This window comes from Meleagris gallopavo, chromosome 20 (genome assembly GCF_905368555.1).
Source record: "Meleagris gallopavo chromosome 20, MGAL_WU_HG_1.1, whole genome shotgun sequence".
Taxonomy (NCBI): domain Eukaryota; kingdom Metazoa; phylum Chordata; class Aves; order Galliformes; family Phasianidae; genus Meleagris; species Meleagris gallopavo.
This window is the reverse complement of record NC_139423.1, coordinates 1669415-1693656: the sequence shown is the minus strand read 5'-3', so window position 1 is coordinate 1693656 and position 24242 is coordinate 1669415. Positions and strand designations below refer to the sequence as shown.

The 24242-nt window shown below is 44.7% G+C and overlaps 1 protein-coding gene across 6 annotated transcripts in view; it reads left to right on the top strand.

The window, feature by feature from the left end:
* The window catches only part of MYH10 (myosin heavy chain 10), a 91221-nt gene extending 68089 nt beyond the window's left edge, over positions 1-23132 (top strand). For all 6 annotated transcript variants that reach the window (XM_085240191.1, XM_085240190.1, XM_085240189.1 and 3 more), the window contains 26 exons: positions 165-358; positions 710-831; positions 1167-1236; positions 1344-1504; positions 2113-2221; positions 2304-2435; positions 3332-3538; positions 4707-4844; positions 5403-5526; positions 7772-7943; positions 8630-8842; positions 8961-9105; positions 10547-10753; positions 11794-11898; positions 12899-13051; positions 13545-13793; positions 14351-14563; positions 15013-15225; positions 15825-15986; positions 17396-17524; positions 18408-18496; positions 18664-18787; positions 18881-19089; positions 20119-20227; positions 20585-20757; positions 21483-23132. In XM_085240191.1, coding sequence (XP_085096317.1) covers positions 165-358; positions 710-831; positions 1167-1236; positions 1344-1504; positions 2113-2221; positions 2304-2435; positions 3332-3538; positions 4707-4844; positions 5403-5526; positions 7772-7943; positions 8630-8842; positions 8961-9105; positions 10547-10753; positions 11794-11898; positions 12899-13051; positions 13545-13793; positions 14351-14563; positions 15013-15225; positions 15825-15986; positions 17396-17524; positions 18408-18496; positions 18664-18787; positions 18881-19089; positions 20119-20227; positions 20585-20757; positions 21483-21627 — 4067 coding nt within the window. In that variant the 3' untranslated portion in view covers positions 21628-23132. The remainder of the gene's footprint in view (positions 1-164; positions 359-709; positions 832-1166; positions 1237-1343; positions 1505-2112; positions 2222-2303; positions 2436-3331; positions 3539-4706; positions 4845-5402; positions 5527-7771; positions 7944-8629; positions 8843-8960; positions 9106-10546; positions 10754-11793; positions 11899-12898; positions 13052-13544; positions 13794-14350; positions 14564-15012; positions 15226-15824; positions 15987-17395; positions 17525-18407; positions 18497-18663; positions 18788-18880; positions 19090-20118; positions 20228-20584; positions 20758-21482) is intronic.
* The last annotated feature ends 1110 nt before the right edge of the window (positions 23133-24242 follow it).

Here is a 24242-nt window from a genome sequence, read left to right as displayed (position 1 = left end):
CACAACGTCCCTGGTACATGCTGACTGCCTTGCCTACTGGTGGCATCTCCTGTCATTTGTCCCACAAAGCTTTTGCTGCTGCACTATTGCTCTTCTCTCTTCGCATCTCTTTATACCTGACAAATATTAAGGCTCACTTCATTATTTTCTCTTTGCCTTCCCAGTGGATCGTATCGTGGGTCTGGATCAGGTCACTGGGATAACAGAGACTGCTTTTGGCTCTGCGTACAAGACCAAGAAGGGCATGTTTCGAACTGTTGGGCAGCTGTACAAAGAATCTCTCACCAAGCTGATGGCAACGCTCCGAAACACCAATCCCAATTTTGTTCGCTGCATCATTCCAAACCACGAAAAGAGGGTTTGTGCTCCACTCCACTCCTTCAATTCTTTTTCTTTATTAGCCTTGGATTTATTCGTGCTGTCCACATCTTCTCTTTGAAATCAGAAGCCAGGCTTTGAAAAGCTTTCCACGCTGACCAAATATGCTCTGGGCAACCTGACCAAGTGGGAGACGTCCCATCCTTGCCCCATGGCGAGGAAGTTGGAATTAGGTGGTCTTTAAAGTCCTTTCCAACCCTATCTCCGTGGTTCTATGAAGAAATACATCCCAATACATCCCTTACTTAAATAGTTGGCTGAGAAATTTAGACTGCAGTTTTTCATGAATAGAAATTAAAGTGTAAAAATCATGCTTGTTTTGTTTATCCAGGCTGGAAAATTAGATCCACACCTTGTTCTAGATCAGCTTCGTTGCAATGGTGTTTTGGAAGGAATAAGGATTTGTCGACAAGGATTTCCAAACAGGATCGTGTTCCAGGAATTTAGACAGAGGTAATAACATGTACAATTAATATGTACAATCTGCTGAGGTTTTTATTTTTTAAGATGAAGTTCCTTGTTAAATAATTGAATGGGGCAGGGAGGGAAGGAAACAAAACAAAAAACAACAAAAAACACAGCTGGAACAAAATCCAAAACACTTCTGAAGTGGTTTGAACTTAAATGCTACAGGTTTACTCTGAAGAGAATAGAAAAGTGAGAGCAACCTAAACTGCATGTCTGGAGAATCTCCTTTGCCACGCACTTGTTGACTATAGCTTTGTGGCTTTATAAAAATGTTACTGGTTATTGGTGAATGTAAAGTTTGTTTTTCATTTGCCTTAAAGGTATGAGATCCTTACTCCCAATGCAATTCCAAAAGGTTTTATGGATGGCAAACAAGCCTGTGAGCGCATGGTAAGTGTTTATGCCTGAATATTATTAAAACATTGAAAACAAAAAAAACATTAAAACAAAAACAATTGTTCTTGATGTGAAAATGCTGTACATTCCTGTCCTTTTAGATCAGAGCCTTGGAGCTGGACCCCAACTTATACAGAATTGGACAGAGCAAGATCTTTTTCCGAGCTGGTGTCCTGGCACACTTGGAGGAAGAACGAGACCTGAAGATCACAGACATCATCATCTTCTTCCAGGCAGTCTGCAGAGGATACCTGGCCAGAAAGTACGTGTGCTTTTGAGACTGGCTTTTCTTGTGGTCATCTTAAGCCTCTTTGTTAGGCAGCTGGGCTTCAGCGTTTCCATCTGAGGATTTTGCTTAAGAAAGCATGTTGCTTAAAATAATGTAGTTGTGTCCAAGGCAAATAGGTCACTTTTACCTAACTATTCTAGCAGTAGCTCCTTTTCTTAACCTTACCTGTGTGACGCATGTAGCTGTTTACAGTACAGCTAATGACTGCAAAAATCTCTCCTCCTGCTCCATAGGTTCTCAGAAGTACCTTGGAAAGCTGTTTTTATTTTTAAGTTAAAGGAAGGTTCGTTGTTTAATTCACACTTATTTTATCTTTTTGAGGACGAAGTCTGTTAACAGGAAGAACAAACAGCTTTTATTGCTATTGTTCTGAAAGCAGTGACTCCAGCTCTTTCCTGGCCTTTTTAATATAAGGGATGAACACTCATAAGTCACGTAGTCACCCAAACTCAAAAATAAGCCTTTTATGGTCTACAAGTGTTCAAGGGTTGGGTAACCTTTAAAACAAGCAAGCAGAGCCCTTGACAGATGCTTTACTTTGCTGTAGTTAACATTAAATGTTTTGCTTTCTCTGTCTTCAGGGCCTTTGCAAAAAAACAACAGCAACTGAGTGCACTGAAAATCCTGCAGAGGAATTGTGCTGCATATTTAAAGCTTAGGCACTGGCAGTGGTGGAGAGTCTTCACAAAGGTTTGTTATGTTCTCTCACTTTCTCTGGCTCAAGTAAGTAAGTGGATGCAGATTCTCACATGTTCATTTTGAATCTTTGTAGGTGAAGCCTCTTCTCCAGGTGACTCGCCAGGAAGAGGAACTTCAAGCCAAGGATGAAGAATTAATGAAGGTTAAAGAAAAACAGACAAAAGTGGAAGCAGAACTTGAGGAAATGGAAAGGAAACATCAACAGGTCTGTGCCCCGATCAGCTTTTAGGATATGGGATTTGTGTTGCACTACCTTCTGGGTGAGGGAGGCATCTGTGATCAAAGCACTGTTCTTATCAGGCAGGTTAACTCTTCTCTTAACACTTGAGTAAAAGCTGAAAGAGGAAGATAAAAGGAAAGCATTCCTTCAGGAATAGAGACAGCATATTTAAAAAAAAATAAAAAATAGTAGTTCTGGTTCTGGAGTTCCTGGTTTTTGGAAAAGCTCAGTAGCAGCAGCAACTTTTTCATCTTCAGATGTTTTTAGGGTGAAATACTTCCATCGTGTGCCAGTGCTGCTTAAGGCATACGGAAACAATTAGAGCAGTTGTTGGGCAAAACTGAAAATGAATTTACGGTCAGATGATTCCAAATTGAAGAACAGCTGAAGGAACATGTCTGTGAAGGCAGACCTGTATTTATCACTGTCATTTGAGGCATGATATTGCTGTGGTGTGGATGTCTTGAATGGGGGAACGTTAATTCATGTTCTTGAGTTCACACAGTGACTGCAAATAGCAGTTCAAACACTGCTCTGCTACTGTGCACGGCCAGTCCTGGAAAACAGGACTTCCCTCCTCTTTGAGCTGCTGGTAGTTGAACAGGGCAAGTGGTGCAGGTGCCCTGCTGGAGTCTGTGAGGGGTGGGGACACAAATGAGTGAATATTGCTCTAGTGCTGCTTCTAGAGTTGGTGCCTTCTGGACTGTGCTAAACCCTGTGCTAAAGATGTTCGTTTTTGCACATGGACCAGGGAGTCTTGAGCTGGAGCAGAAGCTGACATTTAGGTAACTCTGTAGTTGCCATATGTGTGTAGTTTCTCATGAAAGACTTCAAAATGTTAAGCTGCTACCGCTCTACTACTTTTTCCTTAATATTTGCAGCTCCTAGAAGAGAAGAACATTCTTGCAGAGCAGCTACAGGCTGAGACGGAGCTCTTTGCAGAAGCTGAGGAGATGAGGGCTCGCTTGGCTGCCAAAAAACAAGAGTTGGAAGAAATTCTCCATGACTTGGAATCCAGAGTTGAGGAGGAAGAGGAAAGAAATCAAATATTGCAGAACGAGAAAAAGAAAATGCAGGGCCATATTCAGGTATGCTTTTGGTAACTGGAAGTGGAAAAGAATGCAAACAGAGCAGTTAAAAGGATGGGAATGCTTACTTACCTTCTCCACAGTATGGAGGAAGTCAGATCCTTAGCACCACGTGTGGAATACAGTCAATTTGATTCTTTTTTTCTTCTTACTGTTCTCTGTAATTCCAGAAGTATGAGAGTGAGGAAAGAAGGAGAAATGTAAAAAATGCAGTGTTGGATTTATTGCACATTCAGATGGAGGATTAATGGCAGCAAGCACTTCCTGAGTGAGCAGAACCTGCAATGGTTGCTTGCCTGCTTTCTTCTAGAGACTGATGGGATGATATCAATTTTAAGGGAAATGTTTCTTTTCGACATAAATGTAGTGAAAATCCTTTAGCTTCTATGAAAGAAACAGCTTCATCTCCTTTAAGCTGCTTGCTTTTTCTGAAATCTTTGAAGATGAGTTAGGTGTTTCCTTTTGAACATCTGGGGACTTTAAAACCTTTACTGATTGAGGGGCTCCCCAAGAGCTTAACTGTCTTTCAGCAGAGTACTTGGTGGAGAGTCAAACCCCACCTCCCGTGGCTCTTGATGCCTTTTAGTAAGTATCCACGAATGAACAGAAGCACAGTACATCACTACTTTTCTGCTGGTAGCTAGGTACTTGTGCCAATCTCAAAGCCATTCCAGTTGTAGAATTGAGCTCCAGATTCATACAGAAATCAGGGACTGGTATCCTGTGGCACCTTTTCCCCACCACGTGTGCTTTTGTACCCTATTTGGGTGCAGTATCCTAGGAAGTTGTTGACATGCAGCCCAACCTGTCTTGGTTATAATTAAATAGTGCTGGGTCCCGTTTCCCTCTGTGGTAGGTTTTTATTGTAGAGAAGAATTTGGTAGGTGAAAGATTGTGGAGGAGCAAGTACACGTGTCCTAGGCAGCATACTTCAGCCAAATCTAAAATACAGAGTGTAAAAAATTCCACGTGTGTCCCATGACACTTAATTTCATTACCAGCTTATTGATAGTGTAGATGAATCTGACAAAGTAAAAGTATTTTTCCAAGTTTTACTTGGGGCAACTTTTTTCAAAATAATGTATTTTTTCCACTAAGTAAAAGAAGAAAAATATTAACACATAGGTAACCTGGAAAATACACACATGCAAATTGCCTCTCTTCCCAGGACCTAGAGGAACAGCTGGATGAGGAGGAGGGAGCGAGGCAGAAGCTGCAGCTTGAAAAAGTGACAGCTGAAGCTAAGATCAAGAAGATGGAAGAAGAGATCCTACTGTTGGAGGACCAAAATTCCAAATTTTTGAAGGTGAGAGTAGTATGCTTGGTAGAGATTCTCCTCAGAAATAACAGTAATACCAAGTGACAGCAGCAGCTTCAGATGTTTTGAGAGCTCTGTTACCTTTAGAGATTGTGCCTGAAGACTTGTGGGGTTTCAACAGGTTGAAGCTGAGACTTAAAGCTGCTTTAGAAGTGGCCTTTAGAAGGGTCACACTTGCCACGTGTTTCTCTAGTGCTCTCAATCAGAGTTTGATGCAGTGATGCTACTGTTGTTCTTTGGTAGCTCTACAGATGCTACCATTATTCTCTGTGAACTATACAGATGTTCTGAGACTTAAATGATAAGCAGAGAAACCAGCCCTCCCAACCATTAATCTCCTTGTCACGTTCCTGGGAAACAGATGTTCCTGTTTCCATTTTATTTCAGTTTATTCCAGTTGATCCTTAGTATTGATGGATCAGTCACATGCAGTAACACTTGCATAGATTGCTGTGTGAGATCTCTGTGGGTTTTGTACCTTGAATTGTTTGTGCTGTTCAGAGACATTGAAGTTATTCCCCTCCCACTCACTTCTCTCCTAACTAGGAAAAGAAGCTGATGGAGGATAGAATTGCTGAATGTACTTCTCAGCTGGCTGAAGAAGAAGAAAAGGCCAAAAATTTGGCCAAGCTGAAGAACAAACAGGAGATGATGATCACTGATTTAGAAGGTTTGTTCTTTTACACCTGCCTATCAGCAGCTTTGGGGTCATGCTAGAAAGGAATGGATCACTTACAGCAATGTACAGATATCTGGTTTGGTCTTCTAAATGTACCCTGACACGTACATTCCTCAGTAGCTGTTGTTTGTTGCCTAAGCCTTGCAAGAAATGTTGTGCTCTTACAAGGCTTGTTGCATCTGGCTCCTCCGTGTTGTTCTTCACTCATGTTACAGTTTTGAGAATCCATTTCATTTACAGATGCATTCAGGAATTCGTGATGTTGCACGAATCCCTTAGTAACAAGGTAAAGCATCTGCCTCTTAGGAATTGCTACGCTTTTCTACAATAATTTCTTAAAAAAGCATTTCTGAAAGAATGTTATTAGCCATTCATTTATTCAGAAAAAAAAAAATTAGAAGCCTAAGCAAACATGAATTATTTTGTTTTTCTCAATGTTTTGCATATCTGAAGTGGTTCCATTTTTCTGTCCATTTTGTCTGGATTGTTTAACTGTTTTGTCACAGATTGAAGCTGCCCTACGTTTACACGTAACCCTTCTTAACTTGAAAAGTAAAATAAACGTATTAAAAACCCCTGTGATTGTAGACAGCTATTACACGATGTGAGTAGAGTGCCAAGCTGAAATTGCAGAATGTAAGGCAGAATTACTCTGTGTCCTAATTTGGAAATAGTTTGTCACCAGCTATATGGCGGCCTGTCTCGGCACATCTTTTAAAACTGAGGTGCTTATGGAAGAGCACCAGAGCTATGTCTTCCCTGTGTAGGTAGGTGTTGAGCTCATAGAGATAGAAGGAGATTGATGTGCCTTTTCTTTAAAAATCATCTTTTATGGCAGAGGCCATAAGTTGGGAATGAGTAAAACTGGAAAATAATTCTGGAATCGTTGTCTGCTTGAATCAGGATTAGTGGTTTTGAAGGTATTTGACAGATGTGTTTGGTTATGGTGCCATTCTGAGATTGATGACCAAAAAATGGAAATTAAAGCTTAAATGTAAGGCACACAATTTCTTGGCTGGCAAAGCACTGTAGAATAATATTTACTTTTGGCAGTGGTTCAAGAAGCCTTAAAGTTTTCTCTGCCTGGGTCTTGGCGCTGTTGGGCACTGAAATTTAGACCAAACATCCAATTAATTTTGCTGTGAGATTTCTTGTGTCTTCTCGCTGTCTTGTGGCAGTGTTCTGACTAAAGCCCCTCAGAAATATGATGTGGAAACAGAAGGAAAAATACCTTTCTTTTTTGTTTTGTAAGAAAGTTTTTAGAGCGAGAGGATTTTCCAGAAAAACATACTGATGGTCTGAGTTACCCTGGAGGCTGTGACAGATCATTCTTGAGCATCGTGGCTCTCTTTCCATAAAGAAGATGAGGGCCTGAACCAGTAGCAAGCTTAGAAAATATAGGAAAGAAATCTATATATAAAGAGGACCCACAAAATACTAACTAAGTCTAATAATTGTGTTTATGCTCTTGTACGTGGAATTATGCTAATTCTGTGCTAAGCATCAGTGGTTTGGAGAACTTCCTGAGGCTCCAATGTGTTACATAGCTGGCCATTAGCTGACTGCTGGGCAGTGCTGCAGGCAGTGACTGCCTGCTCCAACAACAGGCAGATGGATGAGGTGCATTGAGAGAGCACTGACCAATGGATGCTTTTCACAAAGAAATGCCTCGGGGCAGGAGTATCTCGACTGAGAAAGTTTAAAGTTTGCAAAGCCTTGCTGAATATCAGTGGGATGTGTTAGTGGCACAGATGCTTCCAAAAAACTGTTTGTCCAAACTTTCTTAAGCCTGTACTTTCCAGTAGATGTGCTGGAGCCTTGCCTACCCCTTCAGAAGCTGTGCATGCTGTCATTTTTTCCAGACCTTTGCTGATCTTCATTTTTGAATCCTCGTGCATGTGATCATCTGACCTTGCATTTCAAACTGCTCTTCTGCCAGAGCCCGTTCCTTACTTTCTGTTAAGGCTGACTTGTTTCTGTTCCCTTACTTCAAACTTTTTGCTTCCTCCAAGCTGATTTTCTCTGAACTTTTTCTGCACCGTGAAGTTTTGCTTCTTTATTTTATCTCCCCCAGTCAGCATTCCTGCTAGAAACTGGATGAAAAATTGACTTAACATTAATTAAACTTCCACCCCTCCTGCCACCCTGTTCCCTTGCCCTCAAACCTTTGGAAGATTATTAGATTAAAAAAAAAAAAACCAAAACAACAGCTTACAAATCTTTGTCACTTCTGTAGAGCGCTTAAAAAAAGAGGAGAAGACACGTCAGGAATTAGAAAAAGCTAAGAGAAAACTGGATGGTGAAACAACAGATCTACAGGACCAAATAGCTGAGCTGCAAGCCCAGATTGAAGAGCTGAAGATCCAACTGGCCAAGAAGGAGGAAGAGCTGCAGGCTGCTCTTGCGAGGTCAGGGCACAGTGGGGTTTGTGAGGGATGGGAGAAAGCTGCTTCCCATGGCTGCTTTGAGTTAACTGTAATCATATTGGGCTGGGAGTGTTAGCACAGACGCCAGGTCACATCTGTCAGAGGGAATCTGTAGACATCAGTGTGCTGTGAGCAGCCATGGCCAAACCCGGGTTCAGTGTTCTGTGTGTCCTTGCAGCACAAAGGTGCGAGGTACAGCAGTGTACAAGAGCTGGAGCTCTGGAAGCTTTTGGTCCCCAGAGTTCAGACTCAAGAGGGAAAAATTCAATTGTCAGTGAGTCAGAGTCCTTCCCGTAGCTGGGTGGAAAACAAATGATCAGGACTCGTGTGGTAGTCTTGCTGTTGGAACAATGTGATACAGATGAAATGCATTTTTACTTTTTGAGTAGTGATCTATTATGTTGCAGAAAGAATTCAGCAGACAGTGTGTTTTTGGAATGGTGATGAATGAGATCTGTAGGACTGAAACGTTTGGATGTTAACTTGAAAAGTTTGATCATTCTTGCAGTGCATCCTATGGCACTGTGCTTGTCAAGACATTAAGAAAGCCACTGCACAGTTTATCTGAAGTTTTACTGTGTGTTTTTTCTAAGCCATTGTGTATACAATTAATGCCAGACTTATGAGAACAAAGAAATATTATTGGCTGTTGTGCCTTTGTTTAACAGAGGAGATGAAGAAGCAGTTCAGAAAAATAATGCACTTAAAGTGATAAGAGAGTTGCAGGCCCAGATTGCAGAACTGCAGGAGGACCTTGAATCTGAGAAGGCATCACGCAACAAGGCAGAAAAGCAGAAAAGAGATTTGAGTGAAGAGTTGGAGGCTTTAAAAACTGAACTGGAAGATACCTTGGATACCACTGCAGCACAGCAAGAGCTGAGGTGAGGTCATGTACCTGTGTAATAAAGCACTGATAGAATTAACCTTTCACTTACTAGAGATTAAAATGGTGTTTTTGTTGGTGTTTTTTTTTTAATTTGTAACTGATGCTTGCTCTAGGACAAAACGTGAGCAGGAGGTGGCTGAGCTGAAGAAAGCAATTGAAGAGGAAACCAAGAACCATGAAGCACAGATCCAGGAAATCAGGCAGAGGCATGCTACTGCCCTGGAAGAGCTCTCTGAACAACTTGAGCAGGCCAAAAGGGTGAGCAGAAAATGAATTACAGAAATGCATTGTTCTGCTTCTGGGTTTTACATAAGTAATGTAACTGTTCTGGGACCTTCTGCTCTCATCTGCAGAGCTCAATTGTCTTTATTTGTACATACATTACTGTCATAATTGAACCAAATGCATCTCATGTGAATATATTGAAGCTCCTGGATTTGGCATCTGTGAAAAGCCTTGATTGGTCTTGGAAAGAATACACCTAGAGATAAAATCAGTGGGAGTTATCCAGCAATCCACATGCTTATTTGGTGAAAAGCAGTTCACAGCATGTGTGATCAGCAGAATGTTTCCAAATATGGACACTGTAGCATCAGCACTCAGAAATAACGAGCTGTGAGTGCAGGTACTGTGAAGTTCTTCCAGCCACTCCAACTCTGCACTTGTACTGGGGACTCCAGTGCTATAGATATGTGTGGAGCATCTGGCCCATCTGTACAGCCATTGTCTTCTGTGGTAACCACCACCAGAGCAGGTAGGAGGAGGCACTCCTTTGTTATTACCCATAGGTAGCATTATTTCTACCGGTGGGTGTTTTCTTCAAGAGCAGAATTATTCCAGTACTGCCAAAAAGAGCATTTAGCTTATGTGATGGCAGTCTTGGTCATTCACAAATATATTTGTGGACAGTTCATAAGCTGTAGTCCTATTTTTATACAGGGAATAACTTGCAGAATTCCTTAACTGAAAATACTGAGTGAGAAATGCAGCAGTCAAACTGCTGGAAAATGAGTTTTTTTCACTTGAAGATCTTGCATTCTCTGCTTCTTGTTTAATAAATGTCAACTATAGGGCATGAAAAATGAAAAAAATGCCCTGCAATCTTTAAAGAAGGGTCCTCTGAGAAAATGGTGTCAGTTTTGGTGAGAATGGAACTAACAGAACTAGTAGTAAGAATGGCACTTAAAAATAATTGACGTAAGAGGTGTTTCTGAAGATTTTTTTTGACAAATGTCAGTGCAGTGGTGGAAAGTGCTTTGTTATGCACTTCCAGGCTGCTATGCCTACTAAAATCAGGGCAACTTCAGCTGATATCTTTCCTTTTATTTCTGTGAGATGAGCCATGCTGGTCTGTTAATGGGCACATTCCTTCCTACTTACAGTGCCACTCTCACAGTCATTTTACAGCACTGATGTCCCAGATCCTACTGAAGTCACAGAGGAGTCTTGTGGTGCTCACTGCTACCTGTAATGTCTGAAAGTGGATTAACTTGCATTAACTCCTATTTATCTAACATACACAGAATGTTATCTGGCAACATTTTAAGCACTCGACTTGCAGCTTGCTGAGTGCTTGTTTTATCTTTGAACTTGTACAGTGGATTTGCTGGACTGAGTTGTTTTTTTTTTTTTAGCAGATTCCTTTATTGATATATGTAACAAGGTGTTGAATTTCTTTCATTTTTTTTTTCTTTCCTAGTTCAAAGCAAATCTTGAAAAAAACAAGCAAGGCCTGGAGTCTGACAACAAGGAGTTGGCCTGTGAAGTGAAGGTGTTGCAGCAGGTCAAGGCAGAGTCTGAGCATAAGAGGAAGAAGCTTGATGCTCAGGTACAAGAACTGACTGCTAAGGTCACAGAAGGCGAAAGGCTGAGGGTGGAGCTGGCGGAGAAAGCTAACAAGCTGCAGGTAAGGCTTTATGGAAGTCCTAAGCTGCTGAAAACTAGGCAAGAAAGTGAAAACTTCAGATGTCTGCAGAAATAACTGAGCGAAGCATCCTTCAAAGATGCAGCAAGGTCTGCAGGAGTTGGGCTCGTGGCAGATGTGGGAAATGACCTCAGTCGTGTTGCTGGTGGGGACTTCAGGAGCCTTAAAGTGATGAAATACCTCTGAAAGAAATAGCCCTAAAAGCTCAGGCTTATGTTCTGACTGTCCAGCTGTGTAATAATTAATAGTGCCTTCTGAGTGCATAGCTTCCCACCTGGAAACCAAATCCTGTAGGAAGCTTTGCCAGCTGCTGGCCTTCAGGTTTGATTTTGGATGGAGGACTGAGCAGACTGGGCTGTTCTCATTTGGAGGTGTGAGCAAAATGTGCTGAAAGTCACTGGTTTCCTTTTGTGCTTCAAAGTTGGGATCTTGACAGATAAGGATTGCAAGTCCCATTATTTGGGAACTAGAGAAAATGAGCAAAAGAGGAGCCAGGGCTGACTTCTGAAGAACAGCAATGAATTCTGAGGTAAATCAGCCCTTCGGAATGGGGATGGCCCAGTTCATTGCAGAGGAAGATTTCATGTATTCTCTTACAGTATCCCCTAAGAAACACAGTCTAAAGTAACTGGAGTTGGCACCTGATGGTAGCCTTTGCAGAGGTGCCTTAAAGGCAGATGTCATCACAATAATCCTTGAATTCATGATCCCATATAGTCCTGTAATTGAGAATAACATTTGACTATGAATACAGATAATATTGGCCTGCAGATACTGGAATGACATGTTCCATTAGATGGCATGCCTACCATGTTATGCCACTGAAGTTCAATATTGGCATCCAACTTAAGTTTATAGCCAAATTTCAATGTATTTAGTTTGTGATGCCTACATCCTGGGAGCTGCTGTTGTCACTGCATACCTGGAATTTGAGGCTGGTTCTGAGCTCCAGCTCCCAGTGGGATGTAGGATTTGCCATGAGTCAGCTGCATGCTGTTACCTTGAGGCTGCTTGCTTTGCAGAATGAGCTGGATAATGTCTCAAGTCTCCTGGAGGAAGCAGAGAAGAAAGGCATCAAGTTTGCCAAGGATGCAGCTAGTTTGGAATCCCAACTTCAGGATACACAGGTGTGTGTGCAGTGAGGCTTGAAATCTGCACTTGGGCTTTGTTCCTTACCAAACTGCTAACTGCAGAGCAGAAAATACATTTTCATTCATGGCTTTGAAAGTCCACTGAATAGAATCTGTACTTCTTCTTTGTGTCTAGTGAAATATGATGTATAAATGATTGCTAGCTCAAAAACTGAGGCCAGTTTTTCATGATCAAAAATACAGTATTTGATAGACAGTAACCTTTCAGTTTCTCTTCTATTTTGTAGTCTGTGGGAGATAAGTATTTAGTCAGGAAGAGCTCTTCCAAGTAGAATGTTAATGTGAATGAGATTCTTGAAGTGTATGGAAGGTACCTCAAGGTGAGGGCTGATAACATTTCTTACAGCTTAAGGTCTTAAAACTGCCTATAGCATTGTTTATTTTAAATAATGTAGGTTTCCTGTAATTACCACTCAAATACACTTCTTCAGGTGTAAAAATGCTAATGGTGACCACCTGAATGATACTAATCCCAAAGGTGAGTGAGGAAGGGGGCTGAGGGAAGGTTGTTACACCTTTGATTAATTTCTATTATGACAGATTTCTATTACCACATTACAGCTGTTTTTTTAACTGACTTTTACATTTCTGCAACACAGCAAAGCTTTGGTGTGCTGCCATTGCAAGATTTACTGCTGTTTTTTTATTATTCCCAGGTCATTTTAAATAGGTATGCTATGCTTGTCCTAAAGAAGAAAAGTAAATTCTAAAGATAACTTCTCAGCTCGTTCCTTCTAAACAAAGGAAAAATATGAATTTCTAGAATACTGTGGCACATGTTCCCTTATCAGAAATATGCTTTACAGAGGTTTGCCCCAAATGAATGCTTAAAGCCTTCTTGGAAAGCTGAGTTTCAATTGTTTTCAGAAGCATGTCACTGAAAGAAAATCTTGCAAGAAAAATAATTAAGCCTGAAACTCTTTACAGAGCAATGGAGGATGGTAGTCAAACTGAGCTTTGAATATTTGTGTGACAGGAACTACTTCAGGAAGAAACCCGCCAGAAACTCAACCTGAGCAGCAGAATTAGGCAGCTAGAGGAGGAGAAGAACAACCTGCAAGAGCAGCAGGAAGAGGAGGAGGAGGCCAGGAAGAACCTGGAGAAGCAGATGCTAGCCTTGCAGGCACAGGTGGGTTGTTGCACGTGGCAGGACGTCTGCAAGGACTGTGGACCTGGGAAAAATGTCATCTGAAGTTGCCAAGGCGGTGTGTGTGTCGTGTCTGCCGAGCTGTGGATGCCCTGTTTCTAGAAGTGCTCAGGCTGGGCACAGCCTTCAGCAGCCTGGTCTGGGTGGAAGGTGCCCTGCTCATGGCAGAGAAGTGGAACTGGGTAGTCTTCAAGGTGCCTTGCAATTCAAGACAGCCTGTGGTCTAACTTGCAGAAATAGTGGACTGCATTTCTGAATAGAGCTTCCTGTGCTCTTCCTCCACGGCAGTAATGATTGGCACAACCAGCTGTAATGGGCAGAACATTACAGCTCTGTTTCGTATGCTGCTAGCTCACCATTTTTGTGTTACTTCAACCAGTGATAGCATGTTTGTGGTTCTGTAGTCTGGGCTTGATGCTTTTGTTTTCCTCTCACGATGTACTAAGCACTCTTATTTTCTTCTGCTACATTTCAGTTAGCAGAGGCTAAGAAGAAGGTAGATGATGACCTGGGAACAATTGAAGGTTTGGAGGAAAATAAGAAGAAATTACTGAAGGATATGGAATCCTTAAGCCAACGCCTGGAAGAGAAGGCAATGGCTTATGACAAACTAGAAAAGACAAAGAATCGCCTGCAGCAAGAGCTGGATGACTTGATGGTAGATCTGGATCATCAGCGCCAGATTGTGTCTAACCTGGAGAAAAAGCAGAAGAAATTTGATCAGGTAATCTAGTTTCCTGTCATCTTACTACTATGATTTTTAAAAGGCATTTGCTTAAGTAGTTACTGCATAAATGAATAATATTGGAGATAGAAGAATCCAGCCGGAGTACCGTGGCTATTGATAACTCTGATGTGAGCATCCTGACCCTTGTTAGGGGTGGGCAGTCAGTGAGCTGCGTGTCCCCTTTGAGTTCTGTTAGATCATGAAGTAAGCTCCTCATACGTACAAAAGGAAATGATACTGGAACAGAAACTTGACTTAAAAAGCTTTAGTTAAGCTTGAGGGATTACAGTAAGGAAGGACAGGAGGACCAAAAGATCAAAATGTAACACATCAGTGTTGACTGATAGCTTTCTTTCCTCATCTCCTCCCTGAACAGCTTCAGCTGTTTCCTTAACCAGCACTCTGACCACGTCCTAAAAGGCCAGAGAGAGCTTCTGAAGGCTGATTAAACTCAAACCATTGACCACTTGAATGACTATAACACGCAGGGCTGTAAGGAGCTGATTATAGAACAAGGAGATTAATTTATCTGTTTGTCTTATTTTGTTGTTCAGATGCTGGCAGAAGAGAAGAACATTTCTGCTAGATATGCAGAGGAGAGAGATCGTGCTGAGGCAGAAGCAAGGGAGAAGGAAACAAAAGCACTGTCTCTGGCTCGGGCTTTGGAAGAAGCCCTGGAAGCAAAGGAAGAATTTGAGAGACAGAACAAACAATTGCGTGCAGATATGGAGGACTTAATGAGTTCTAAAGACGATGTGGGCAAAAATGTAAGTACTTCTCCTTTTATTTTGTTATGTATGGGGGATAGCACAGTAAAACTCCCTCACTGGAGGGGTATGTTTGACACGAAAGAAAGCATTATGTAACACAAACTCCTGGAGGTATGAATGCACAGAATTGGGGGGTAATATTTCAGCTTAATCACATCTTCCAAAGAGAGCATGGAGGGCAGAAGTTGCTGGCTAAATGGCGAGTGGCACCTGCTCTAGATTTAAGAGCTTGTCTCAGTATGTTCTCTGTCACATTGGCACAGCTCCTCTTTCTGACAACCTACACAGCTTTTCGTTGTTGTGCAGAGTTAGAAAAGTTTCTCTGCTGTTCTGATTCAGACATCATCACAAAGCACAGCGTGCTGTGTCCATGCCTTCTTTCTGTGTTGCTAACACTCTTGTTTAGATAGCTGAGGGAGAAGGTCTGATAAATGTTTGTGGTTTAGGTCCATGAGCTGGAGAAATCCAAGCGAACTTTAGAGCAACAGGTTGAAGAGATGAGAACTCAACTTGAGGAACTGGAAGATGAACTACAGGCCACAGAAGATGCTAAGCTTCGTTTGGAGGTGAACATGCAAGCTATGAAAGCCCAGTTTGAGAGAGATCTGCAAGCCAGAGATGAGCAGAATGAGGAGAAAAAGAGGATGCTGGTCAAACAAGTATGTCTGGTTTATTGCACTTCATTGCACTTCATAGAGGGAAGGGTGTGAGGCTCTGTTGCCAAAGTTTTGGGCTTCTGTAGTAACTTACTATTAGAAAATAAAATCATTTGCTTAAAGACCCCACCCTAAAAAAATCTCTAGCATTGATCTTACTGAATAACTGAGAATCTCTAATATATGGATCTTGTAGAAACAAACAGCCTTGGAAGGCTTCTGAAGTTTTACTATGCAAGAATTGTCATTAACTTGCATAGGATGGAAGCCCTTGATGTTAGCATAAGGAGCAAAGCTTGATTTTTATATACAAAAAGAGAAATAACTTATGATCACTAAGTGGCTGAACAGATGAAATGGGAATGCTTCTAACAGTGAGTTATTGTCTGTTTTCTTTTTTGTCAGTTCAGAGATCTCTGCTTCCAATTTGTGGGTTTGTTTTTTGCCATCTGCAGTGTCTTCCCTTGTAGCTGGCATTCTGTATTCTCTTCCAATCAAGGCACATTCGTTCAGTTGTGCAGAAGCCTTTTGGATTCTCAGACCATTGGTTAGGACTTTGTTGCATTGCTGGGACAGATCTGCTAAATGCCTTCACCTCACAGGTGCGAGAGCTGGAGGCAGAGCTGGAGGATGAGCGCAAGCAGAGGGCTCTTGCTGTAGCAGCCAAGAAGAAAATGGAGATGGATCTGAAAGACCTGGAAGGTCAGATAGAAGCTGCAAACAAGGCTCGAGACGAAGCCATCAAACAGCTGCGTAAGCTCCAGGTAAGCCCAGCTAACGAGCTGTGCTCTGTCCTCTGGTGACAGCCACGTCTGTTGCTTCTCATTAAACACATCTGTAGTTAGAAGCAGGAGGGATGTCGCACTCGACTGTGCTGGCATGTCATAGAGTACCTGGCCTGAACATAGCATCTCTTCTCATCCTTCTGTTGGTAAGGAGTTAAGGCTGTCCCCCAGGTATTTCTATCCAGTCGTGGTCTTTTCCTGTATTTCAACACTTGCTGAAGGAATTACTGAAGATTGCTTTACAGAGAACATTTTTTAAATTTTATGTCTTTGAATTTACTGATTTGGGCTCAGCTGTTCCTGATTGCTGCTTCCTCAAGAAGAACATCTTAAGGCACCTTCAGCCAAAAATGCTTCAGAGAAGAAGGAGGAGTAACTTCCAGTTGCTTTTAAAAAGCTCCAAGTTTCTCATTCTTCTTCTTTGGCAAGAGATCCCAGTCCTTGCACTGAGGATTTATTTCCCATTCCCAGAAAAATATCCAGCATTTGGTAGAGTTGAGTTTTGCCAAAGATTTCTCAGTGCCATGGTCCAAAGCTGCAGAAGTGTGAGATCGTGGCAAGACCACGTCAGGCACATGGCAAATTCAGTTGCCTTTCTGCCCTGTCCTCTCTGTGCCTTGGCAATCCAACTGAACAGAGACAGCTCTGGGCCAGAGTCCAGGCTGTGGGTGAGGAGGGAAGGCTGGAGCAAGATGTGCTGGTACCTGACAGCATCATGCTCCTCCTCTCCAGGAGGACAGCTCAGGTAGAGATCTTGTTGCTGAGCTCTGTGTGCCTTCATGCAAGCACCCAAAATAAGTATTCTCAAGATTGGAGGCATTCCAAAGATGTAAGTGTAATTTAAATGCAGTTTCTCTCCAGCTTTCATGCTCTTTTAGTATCTTAAGTCAAACTGGTGCAGTTTAACAGAGCTGAGCTCTTAGCAGTGTGTGTAAGTAGAAGCTAAGCATGTGCTTCTAGCCTACATGTACAAAACAATGGGTTTGGTACTGCTGCACTGAGATAAGTTTTACCTTGTATAACTGAAAGATGCTTTTCCAATCAAAGTACATAGATTTTTTTTTTTTCCCAAATCACTCCAAAAGCTTTATCTTTTCCACAAGCTCCATAGCAAATGTAATTGAACAGCTCTCTGTTCTTTTCTCAACAAGAAATATACCAAATAAATTAAGTACAGCCCTGTAACAGGATATTTGTGATGAGGAATGCGTGATGGAGACAAGGAAATGAAGTAAAATTATAAAAATAATTGAAGGTGCATTGAAATGGAATGAAGTTACTGTGGGGGAGGGAGGCCTTTCCTCTAAAGGGTCAGAATTGCTTCAGAGCTCCTAATAGATCTCGTGGCCCCTTAATGCAACGTGGCTGTGGGACTTTTCCAACTGCAGGCTCAAATGAAGGACTACCAGCGGGAGCTCGAAGAAGCCCGTGCGTCCAGGGATGAGATCTTTGCACAGTCCAAAGAGAGTGAAAAGAAACTCAAAGGTCTCGAAGCAGAAATACTTCAGCTCCAGGAGGTGAGAGTGAACTTCACAACACTTATTTTCCTTGGTAGAGTAAGGAGAAGGTTGGGCAGTAGGAGTGAAAATCTGTCCCACTGTGCTGAACAGAAATGGGAGCCAGGAGAGCTTTCTCTTCCCACCCCACCACCCTGCTTCCTTCAGCAGCTCTCTGGTGAGCTTGGGCTTCAATGGAATCATTCCAGCAGAATCCTTTACTTCCCTGTCTGAGCTGCATGGCAGCTTAAACAGATTTGAGACGTCACTGAACTTGCAGGGAGGTTCAGGAGTCTGAGAGTTGTGGTGCACACTGTCAGTACTGGGGATTAGAAATGCATACAGACCAGGAATCCCACCGTCCCACCTCAGTGGACAACTGAAGTCTGCTGACTTTCTGCCACATAATACAGTTTAAGATGTGAAATTCAGTGCTGTTTATTCTACTGTGCAAAAGCTTCACAGTCTGTTTTCTTTTCTTGCATTGGTGCTGTGTACTCTGGAGGTGTAAGACACTCAGCTTGCTTAACGTAGTGCCCGTTCTACATTGAGCACGTAACACACTGTGATCAGACCAGCAGTGTCTTGTTTTTTTTCTTACTGCTTACAGCGTCAGTGTTACTGTTCTTCGTGTGTTTCAGAGGCTGTGGATGCCCCATCCCTGCAGGCATTCAAGGCCAGGCTGGATGTGGCTCTGGGCAGCCTGGGCTGCTGGTTGGCGACCTGCACACAGCAGGGGGTTGGAACTGGATGAGCATTGTGCTCCTTTGCAACCCAGGCCGTTCTGTGATTCTGTGATTGCAGCAATATTACATTTTGAAGCATCTCCCAGAAATTCCTCCAAGGACAAATTGTTTACAGGCCTTCTGAGATTCGTAACACGTCTTTTCTGAAACCCTTGCAGGAGTTTGCTGCATCTGAACGAGCCCGTCGTCACGCTGAGCAGGAAAGGGACGAGCTGGCTGATGAGATTGCAAACAGCGCTTCAGGAAAGTGAGTCATCAAACGTATCCAGGCGGCATCTGGAGGATGCAGGCAGCAGCAGCTGCGGTTCTCAATGCCCTGTTGGCAAATTCTGTGTTCATCTGTCTTCGTGAATACAAAGCAATTGGCTTCGTATCGCACCTGAACGTGTACTGACCCCAGTGCTTCTCTCTTAGGTCAGCGCTGCTGGATGAGAAGCGCCGGCTGGAGGCTCGCATTGCACAGCTGGAGGAGGAGCTGGAAGAGGAGCAGAGCAACATGGAGCTTCTCAACGAGCGGTTCCGGAAGACCACGCTGCAGGTGAGTTGTTGGCAGCTGCTGCAGGACGGCTGGTGCTTGGGGTGAGCGGAGGCTCTGAATAGCACCACGTGATCCGTTCTCCTCCTCTGAAAGGTTGACACGCTGAATTCTGAGCTGGCCGGGGAGCGGAGCGCTGCGCAGAAGAGTGAAAATGCACGGCAGCAGCTGGAGAGGCAGAACAAAGAGCTGAAAGCCAAGCTGCAGGAGCTGGAGGGATCTGTGAAGTCAAAGTTCAAGGCAACGATTTCTACTCTAGAGGCCAAGATTGCTCAGCTAGAAGAACAGCTTGAGCAGGAAGCAAAGTAAGGAAAAATCCGTGTGCTGTCAGTAGAGTGTCTGAGACATCCATGCCTTAAGTTACTGTGGGGCTGAGGTGTGAGGTCACAGCTAGAGCACAGCTAGTAGGTTTTAATACTTAGAAACCTGTTTGAGGGACTGACTTGAATCAGATGCACTGGGGTTGAAAGTTTCAGTGTGTGCTCCTTAGCTGAAACTGCTGATTTACTTCTTGAAGTTAACAAGTAATTGTGTTGACTGGTAGTCCCAGGAACCACAGCTGCTTTAGAAGAAGCTTCTTAAGACCAAACATCTCCTTCAGACACTGGTCTCTTTGGGCTAGGCTTTAAAGGGAAGGAGGGCCACAGGGATGCTGAAGGACCTGGAGCTTCTCTCCTGTGAGGAAGGGCTTAAAGCTGTGACTGCAGAGCCTGGAGGAGGATTGGGGACATCATCTATATCTGCACATCCATCAGAGAGGTGCAGAGAATGGAGCCCAGGAACAGGACAGAAGGCAGAGGGCAGGAGCTGGAATACAGAGGGTTCCACCTGAACATCAGGAAGCACTTTTTGACTGGGGGTGACTGAGCACTGGCACAGGTTGTTGAGAGGTTGTGGGGTCTCTTCCTTGGAGGCATTCAAAAGCTGCTGGGTATGGAAAAGCAGCTCTGGATGGCCCTGTTGGAACTGATGGCCTGCAGAGGTCCCTCCTTACCTCAGACATTCTTTGAAGTAAATCTTGTGCTCTGGACAAGTCGTCTTTCTCCAGACTGCTTCTTTCCATCTCGGTCCTCCAACTTTTTTTTTCCCTGCCTTGTCCTAAGAAGATTGAAAGTGGGCTGTCTTATCCCCACCTTCATTGCTCTTGGGCTTTTGGCTCAGGGGAGGACCATGACATTGCTCAGCAGTGCTAACACTGCTTTGTTGAATCTCGCTGCGTAGAAGCACATCCCTGTCCCTCCTTTTAGCCTTCTAACAGTACTTGTGCTGCTCCAGTACTGCATGCTTCTAAAGCTGGTGCTCACAGCCTCCGTGTGGCTTCTGATCCTTCCCAGGGAAAGAGCAGCTGCAAACAAACTGGTGCGACGCACAGAGAAGAAATTAAAAGAAGTCTTCATGCAAGTGGAGGACGAGCGCCGACACGCAGACCAGTACAAGGAGCAGGTGGGTGGAGTGGCTTAGCTTGTGCTTGGGAAAGATGGATAAAACCCTGCTTTGAGTAGAAAGGCGTCGTTAAGAAGCTTTTTAATGAAGATGTGAGGGAATCCAGTCTTGTTAAGTGAACTGGCGGAGCAGTTCCTTGCCTGCTCCCTGTGTTAGCTCTGTTGCGATGATGTGTTATGCACCTGGTCTCTGAGATCCAGGAGTTGTGGGCTGTTCCCAGGAATCCAGATGGGAGCCTGCGCTGAGGCTCCATCTCTAGCAGGGATGGTTGGGGTGCTGGAGAACCTCTCTGCCTTTCCAAGCTGCAGGGCTGCAGCTGCTGAGTTTGATCCTGACAACTTGATTTTTTTATTTTAGATGGAAAAAGCAAATGCCAGGATGAAGCAGCTGAAGCGTCAGCTGGAGGAGGCAGAGGAGGAAGCCACACGTGCAAATGCTTCCCGACGTAAACTGCAGCGTGAGCTGGATGATGCCACAGAGGCTAACGAGGGCCTGAGCCGGGAGGTCAGCACCCTGAAAAACAGGTTAAGGTACGTGGTGCAGGAGTTGGCAGGGCTTTATGGGGTGCCCTCTGACCTTGTCTGTAGTGCTGCATCCTTGGGGACCGCTCAGCTGTGGAGCTGTGGAAGCAGAGCTGTTGCTGTTAGGTGATGGGCTGCACTGGATTCTGCTGGGAGCTGCTGCCTGAGCCTGATGTGATGGTGCTGAGGCAGCTGCTGGCTGTGAGGATGTTCTTGATGGCTCGTGAGCCAGAACTCTTCAGTGCATTTATCCTGGGTTGGCTGGGGCTGGTGCCTGAGTCCAGCAGCAGGAGGTGACGTGGCTCAGTTACGCTCTTCTAGTGGCAAGCACTGATTGTGTTGTTCCCAGCCGACTCCATGGGAGCTTTTCACACTTCGATTTCAAAGCTCTGCTCTCAGTGTTTGTATCCAGTACAGAGCAGGGCTGGAGGAGAGGAGGCTGCAGGAGGAAAACCATCCTGGGCTGCTGCAGGGCCAGCAGTGACAGGAGGGGTGCAGTGCAGTACTTCCTAAGTAAGCAGCTTTTGAAGAACCCGCCCTGCTCAGCGTGTGGCCTGAACTGAGCGGAGCACCAGAACGTCTTTGGGCGTCCTGTGACGACCCCGTGGTGGGAGCAGTGCTTCCAACGCTCCTCCTGTGAGCTTTGGGCGGTGCTGCTCCCCTGCGGCTCAGCTGGGAGCTGTCAGGGCAGCGCGAGGACGATGCAAAGGCTGTTCTCTGCTTGTTGCTTGCAGGAGGGGCGGCCCCATCACCTTTTCCTCCAGCCGATCCGGCAGGCGCCAGCTGCACATCGAAGGGGCCTCCCTGGAGCTCTCGGACGACGATGCGGAGAGCAAAGGCAGCGACGTGAACGAAGCGCAGCCGACCCCTGCTGAGTAGAGCCCCGCACACCGTTTGCATGCAGAGACCTTTACACGACAGTCGGCAGAGCGAGGAGGACTTTCCTGACCACCAGACTGCCTTGTGGCCCTAAATCTGCCTTACAAAATGTCGGCATGCTACAAGGTTACTTACCGTAGGTCAACTATGTCTTAAGGCTCTCCAGCCTCACCATACTGTACCCTGCTTCAGATATAGGTACAACTGCTTTTTTTTTTTTTTTTTTTTACATATAGTAACAAAACGGGATCGTCTCTGTTCAGTGCATCTATTTTCCAGACACTCATTGTAAAGCCATTTTATAAAGCATCATGTGAAGGATGAAACTTTCTGTATTGGTTAAAAAAACAAAACACAGAACTTCATTCCCAGAGGGTAGGTGGTTGGGACGGCCCCACTGTCATGACTCAGCATGCTTTGTACAGACAACATCCTTCCATTTCTTCTGTGCTCGGGCAGCCCCTGGCTGCACTGAGCCCGGTGGATCGTTGAAGACCAAACTGCACCCGCATCTTTCTTTTCTCCTAATTGTTGTGATCGGCACACAATCAGTGAGTGAACTGTGAAGAGCCTCGGGAAGCGTTAGAGGGAAACGTAGGGATGAGTGAGTAGTGTCCATTTTTTAACCCTCAGTACCATTTTGGAGTGTTCTCAGCACCTGCTTCATCCATTAGTGTCACGCAGTACAGGCAAACAGCGTCACCGTTCCTCTCTGTACATTTGCAGCTGTAGCATCCTGCTCTTCCCATGCCCAACAGGTCTGTATATATATTAAGGCTAGTACAATGTGAACACCAGTGGAAAACAAGCATACAACACAGGCACAGTAATTTATGAACTTCAGGCTGAGCGCTCTTCAGGACGGCGCCATGGCCGTGCTCCCAGCGCTGCACAGAGGGATGTTGCCTGCCTGCAGTTAACATGCCAGTGGATGTGAATCCTTTTTTTCGTTGTTGTTGCTGTTGTTTTTTATTTTGAGCAGTATTACAGCGAGTAGTTAGCGTTCTTTTTGTTTAAATAGCTGAAAAACTGACATTACAGAAAGTGCCTTAGACACTACAGTACTAAGACAATGTTACATATATAATTTGCCTATATAACGATGATTTAATGTATTAATTTTGACTGTGCTTCATATCATGTACCTCTCTAGTCCAAGTGGTATTATGGATATTAGTGACAATGAATCAGTGTTAATAGGAACCTTCCTCTGCCACACGCTCAAACAAAAAGATACGGATTTCCTTTTTTTGGTTAAAAGCTTTAACATCTGTCGCAAAGGTTTTGTTGTGTGTGTTTGGATATTTTTAATCAAACTGGCTGTTGACCACCAGGCATCTGACTGCAAATATCTTGTTTTCTTGTATACCCATATTTCTAGACAATGATTTTTGTAAGACAATAAATTTATTCATTATAGCTGTGGCCGCCTGCTCTGTTTACTTACAGGAAGAGCTATTTCTTGAGGCTGGCATAGACCTTAATAAATGAGAATATGGCTGGAAGCTGACTTCTCCCTTATTAGTGTTTTGGTTTTCTGTTTTGCTCTTTTCTACCTCAGTACAGTGTGAAGTGTTGGGTGAGGGCTGAGCCTTAGAACTTCAAGGGGAGTGCAGCTCTGTAGCACAAAGGGATCTCGCTGCCCCCAAATGCTTCCCATCCTCTGAGCTCCGGTTCCGTATCTGTCAGGGTCTGACCTCTCCTGGGAGCAGGGAGAGCTGTGCCTGTTGCCTCCACAGCCAGGAGCAGCGCTGGCAGCAGGGAGAGGGGGCAGAGCTGGGAGCTCAGTGCTGCAGCTGTGAGTGGTGGAGGTGGGAGCTGCACTGGAGACCCCAACCAGGTGTGGGCTGTGAGCATCTCATTGGGCTGAGCTGCTCTTCTGTCCACGTGGTGCCTTGCTGCCAGCTCCTGCCCTGCTCCTCATGGGCTGCTCTCAGGGCTGTAGCTGCTGCTCCTCCTGCTGCAAAGGAAGAGCCTCACCCCCCATGATCTCGGTGCTGCAGAGGTGGTGCTGTGCCCTACATGTCACAGCCTGTGCTCTCATCTCCCCGTGGTACTGGGCCGCTTGGGCTCTGTGCAAGAGCAGGTTATTGCTCGTAGGGGATTTTCTAAGGAGTCGGGGGGCAACTGACTGCAATGAAGGCGGCCCCGTCCACATGGTGTCCCCTCTCCTCCTGCCCAGCACTTCTCCCCCGGGAAGGAGCTGCCATGGGTGCGTGTGCCTCTGCCCTGACACCAGCTGGCAGCGGGGCATTTCCACGGGGTGCCACTGCAGGGCAGCAGCAGGAAGGCTGTGCTGTGACCGTGAGTGGGCTGGGGATGGCGCTGTGGGGCGGGGTGCAGGCCATGAGCAGCTGGGGAAGGCTGAGCGGCAGCACAGGGCTCTGCTGCTGGGGGCAGTGCTGCAGCAGGCACAGCTCGGGGGTGCATGGGGTCCTGGCAGCCCGGACAGCATTGCCCCTCATTGCCTGCAGCTGGACACCTCCACCAGGAGCCCAAGCAGATTCCTGCCCCAAAGCAGGGAGCAGAGCTGTGCTCAGCCCTGCTGGCTCCGTGCACCAACGCTGTGTGCAGGGCCAAGATAAGGGGCAGGAGCTGCACAGCAGAGCAGTGCC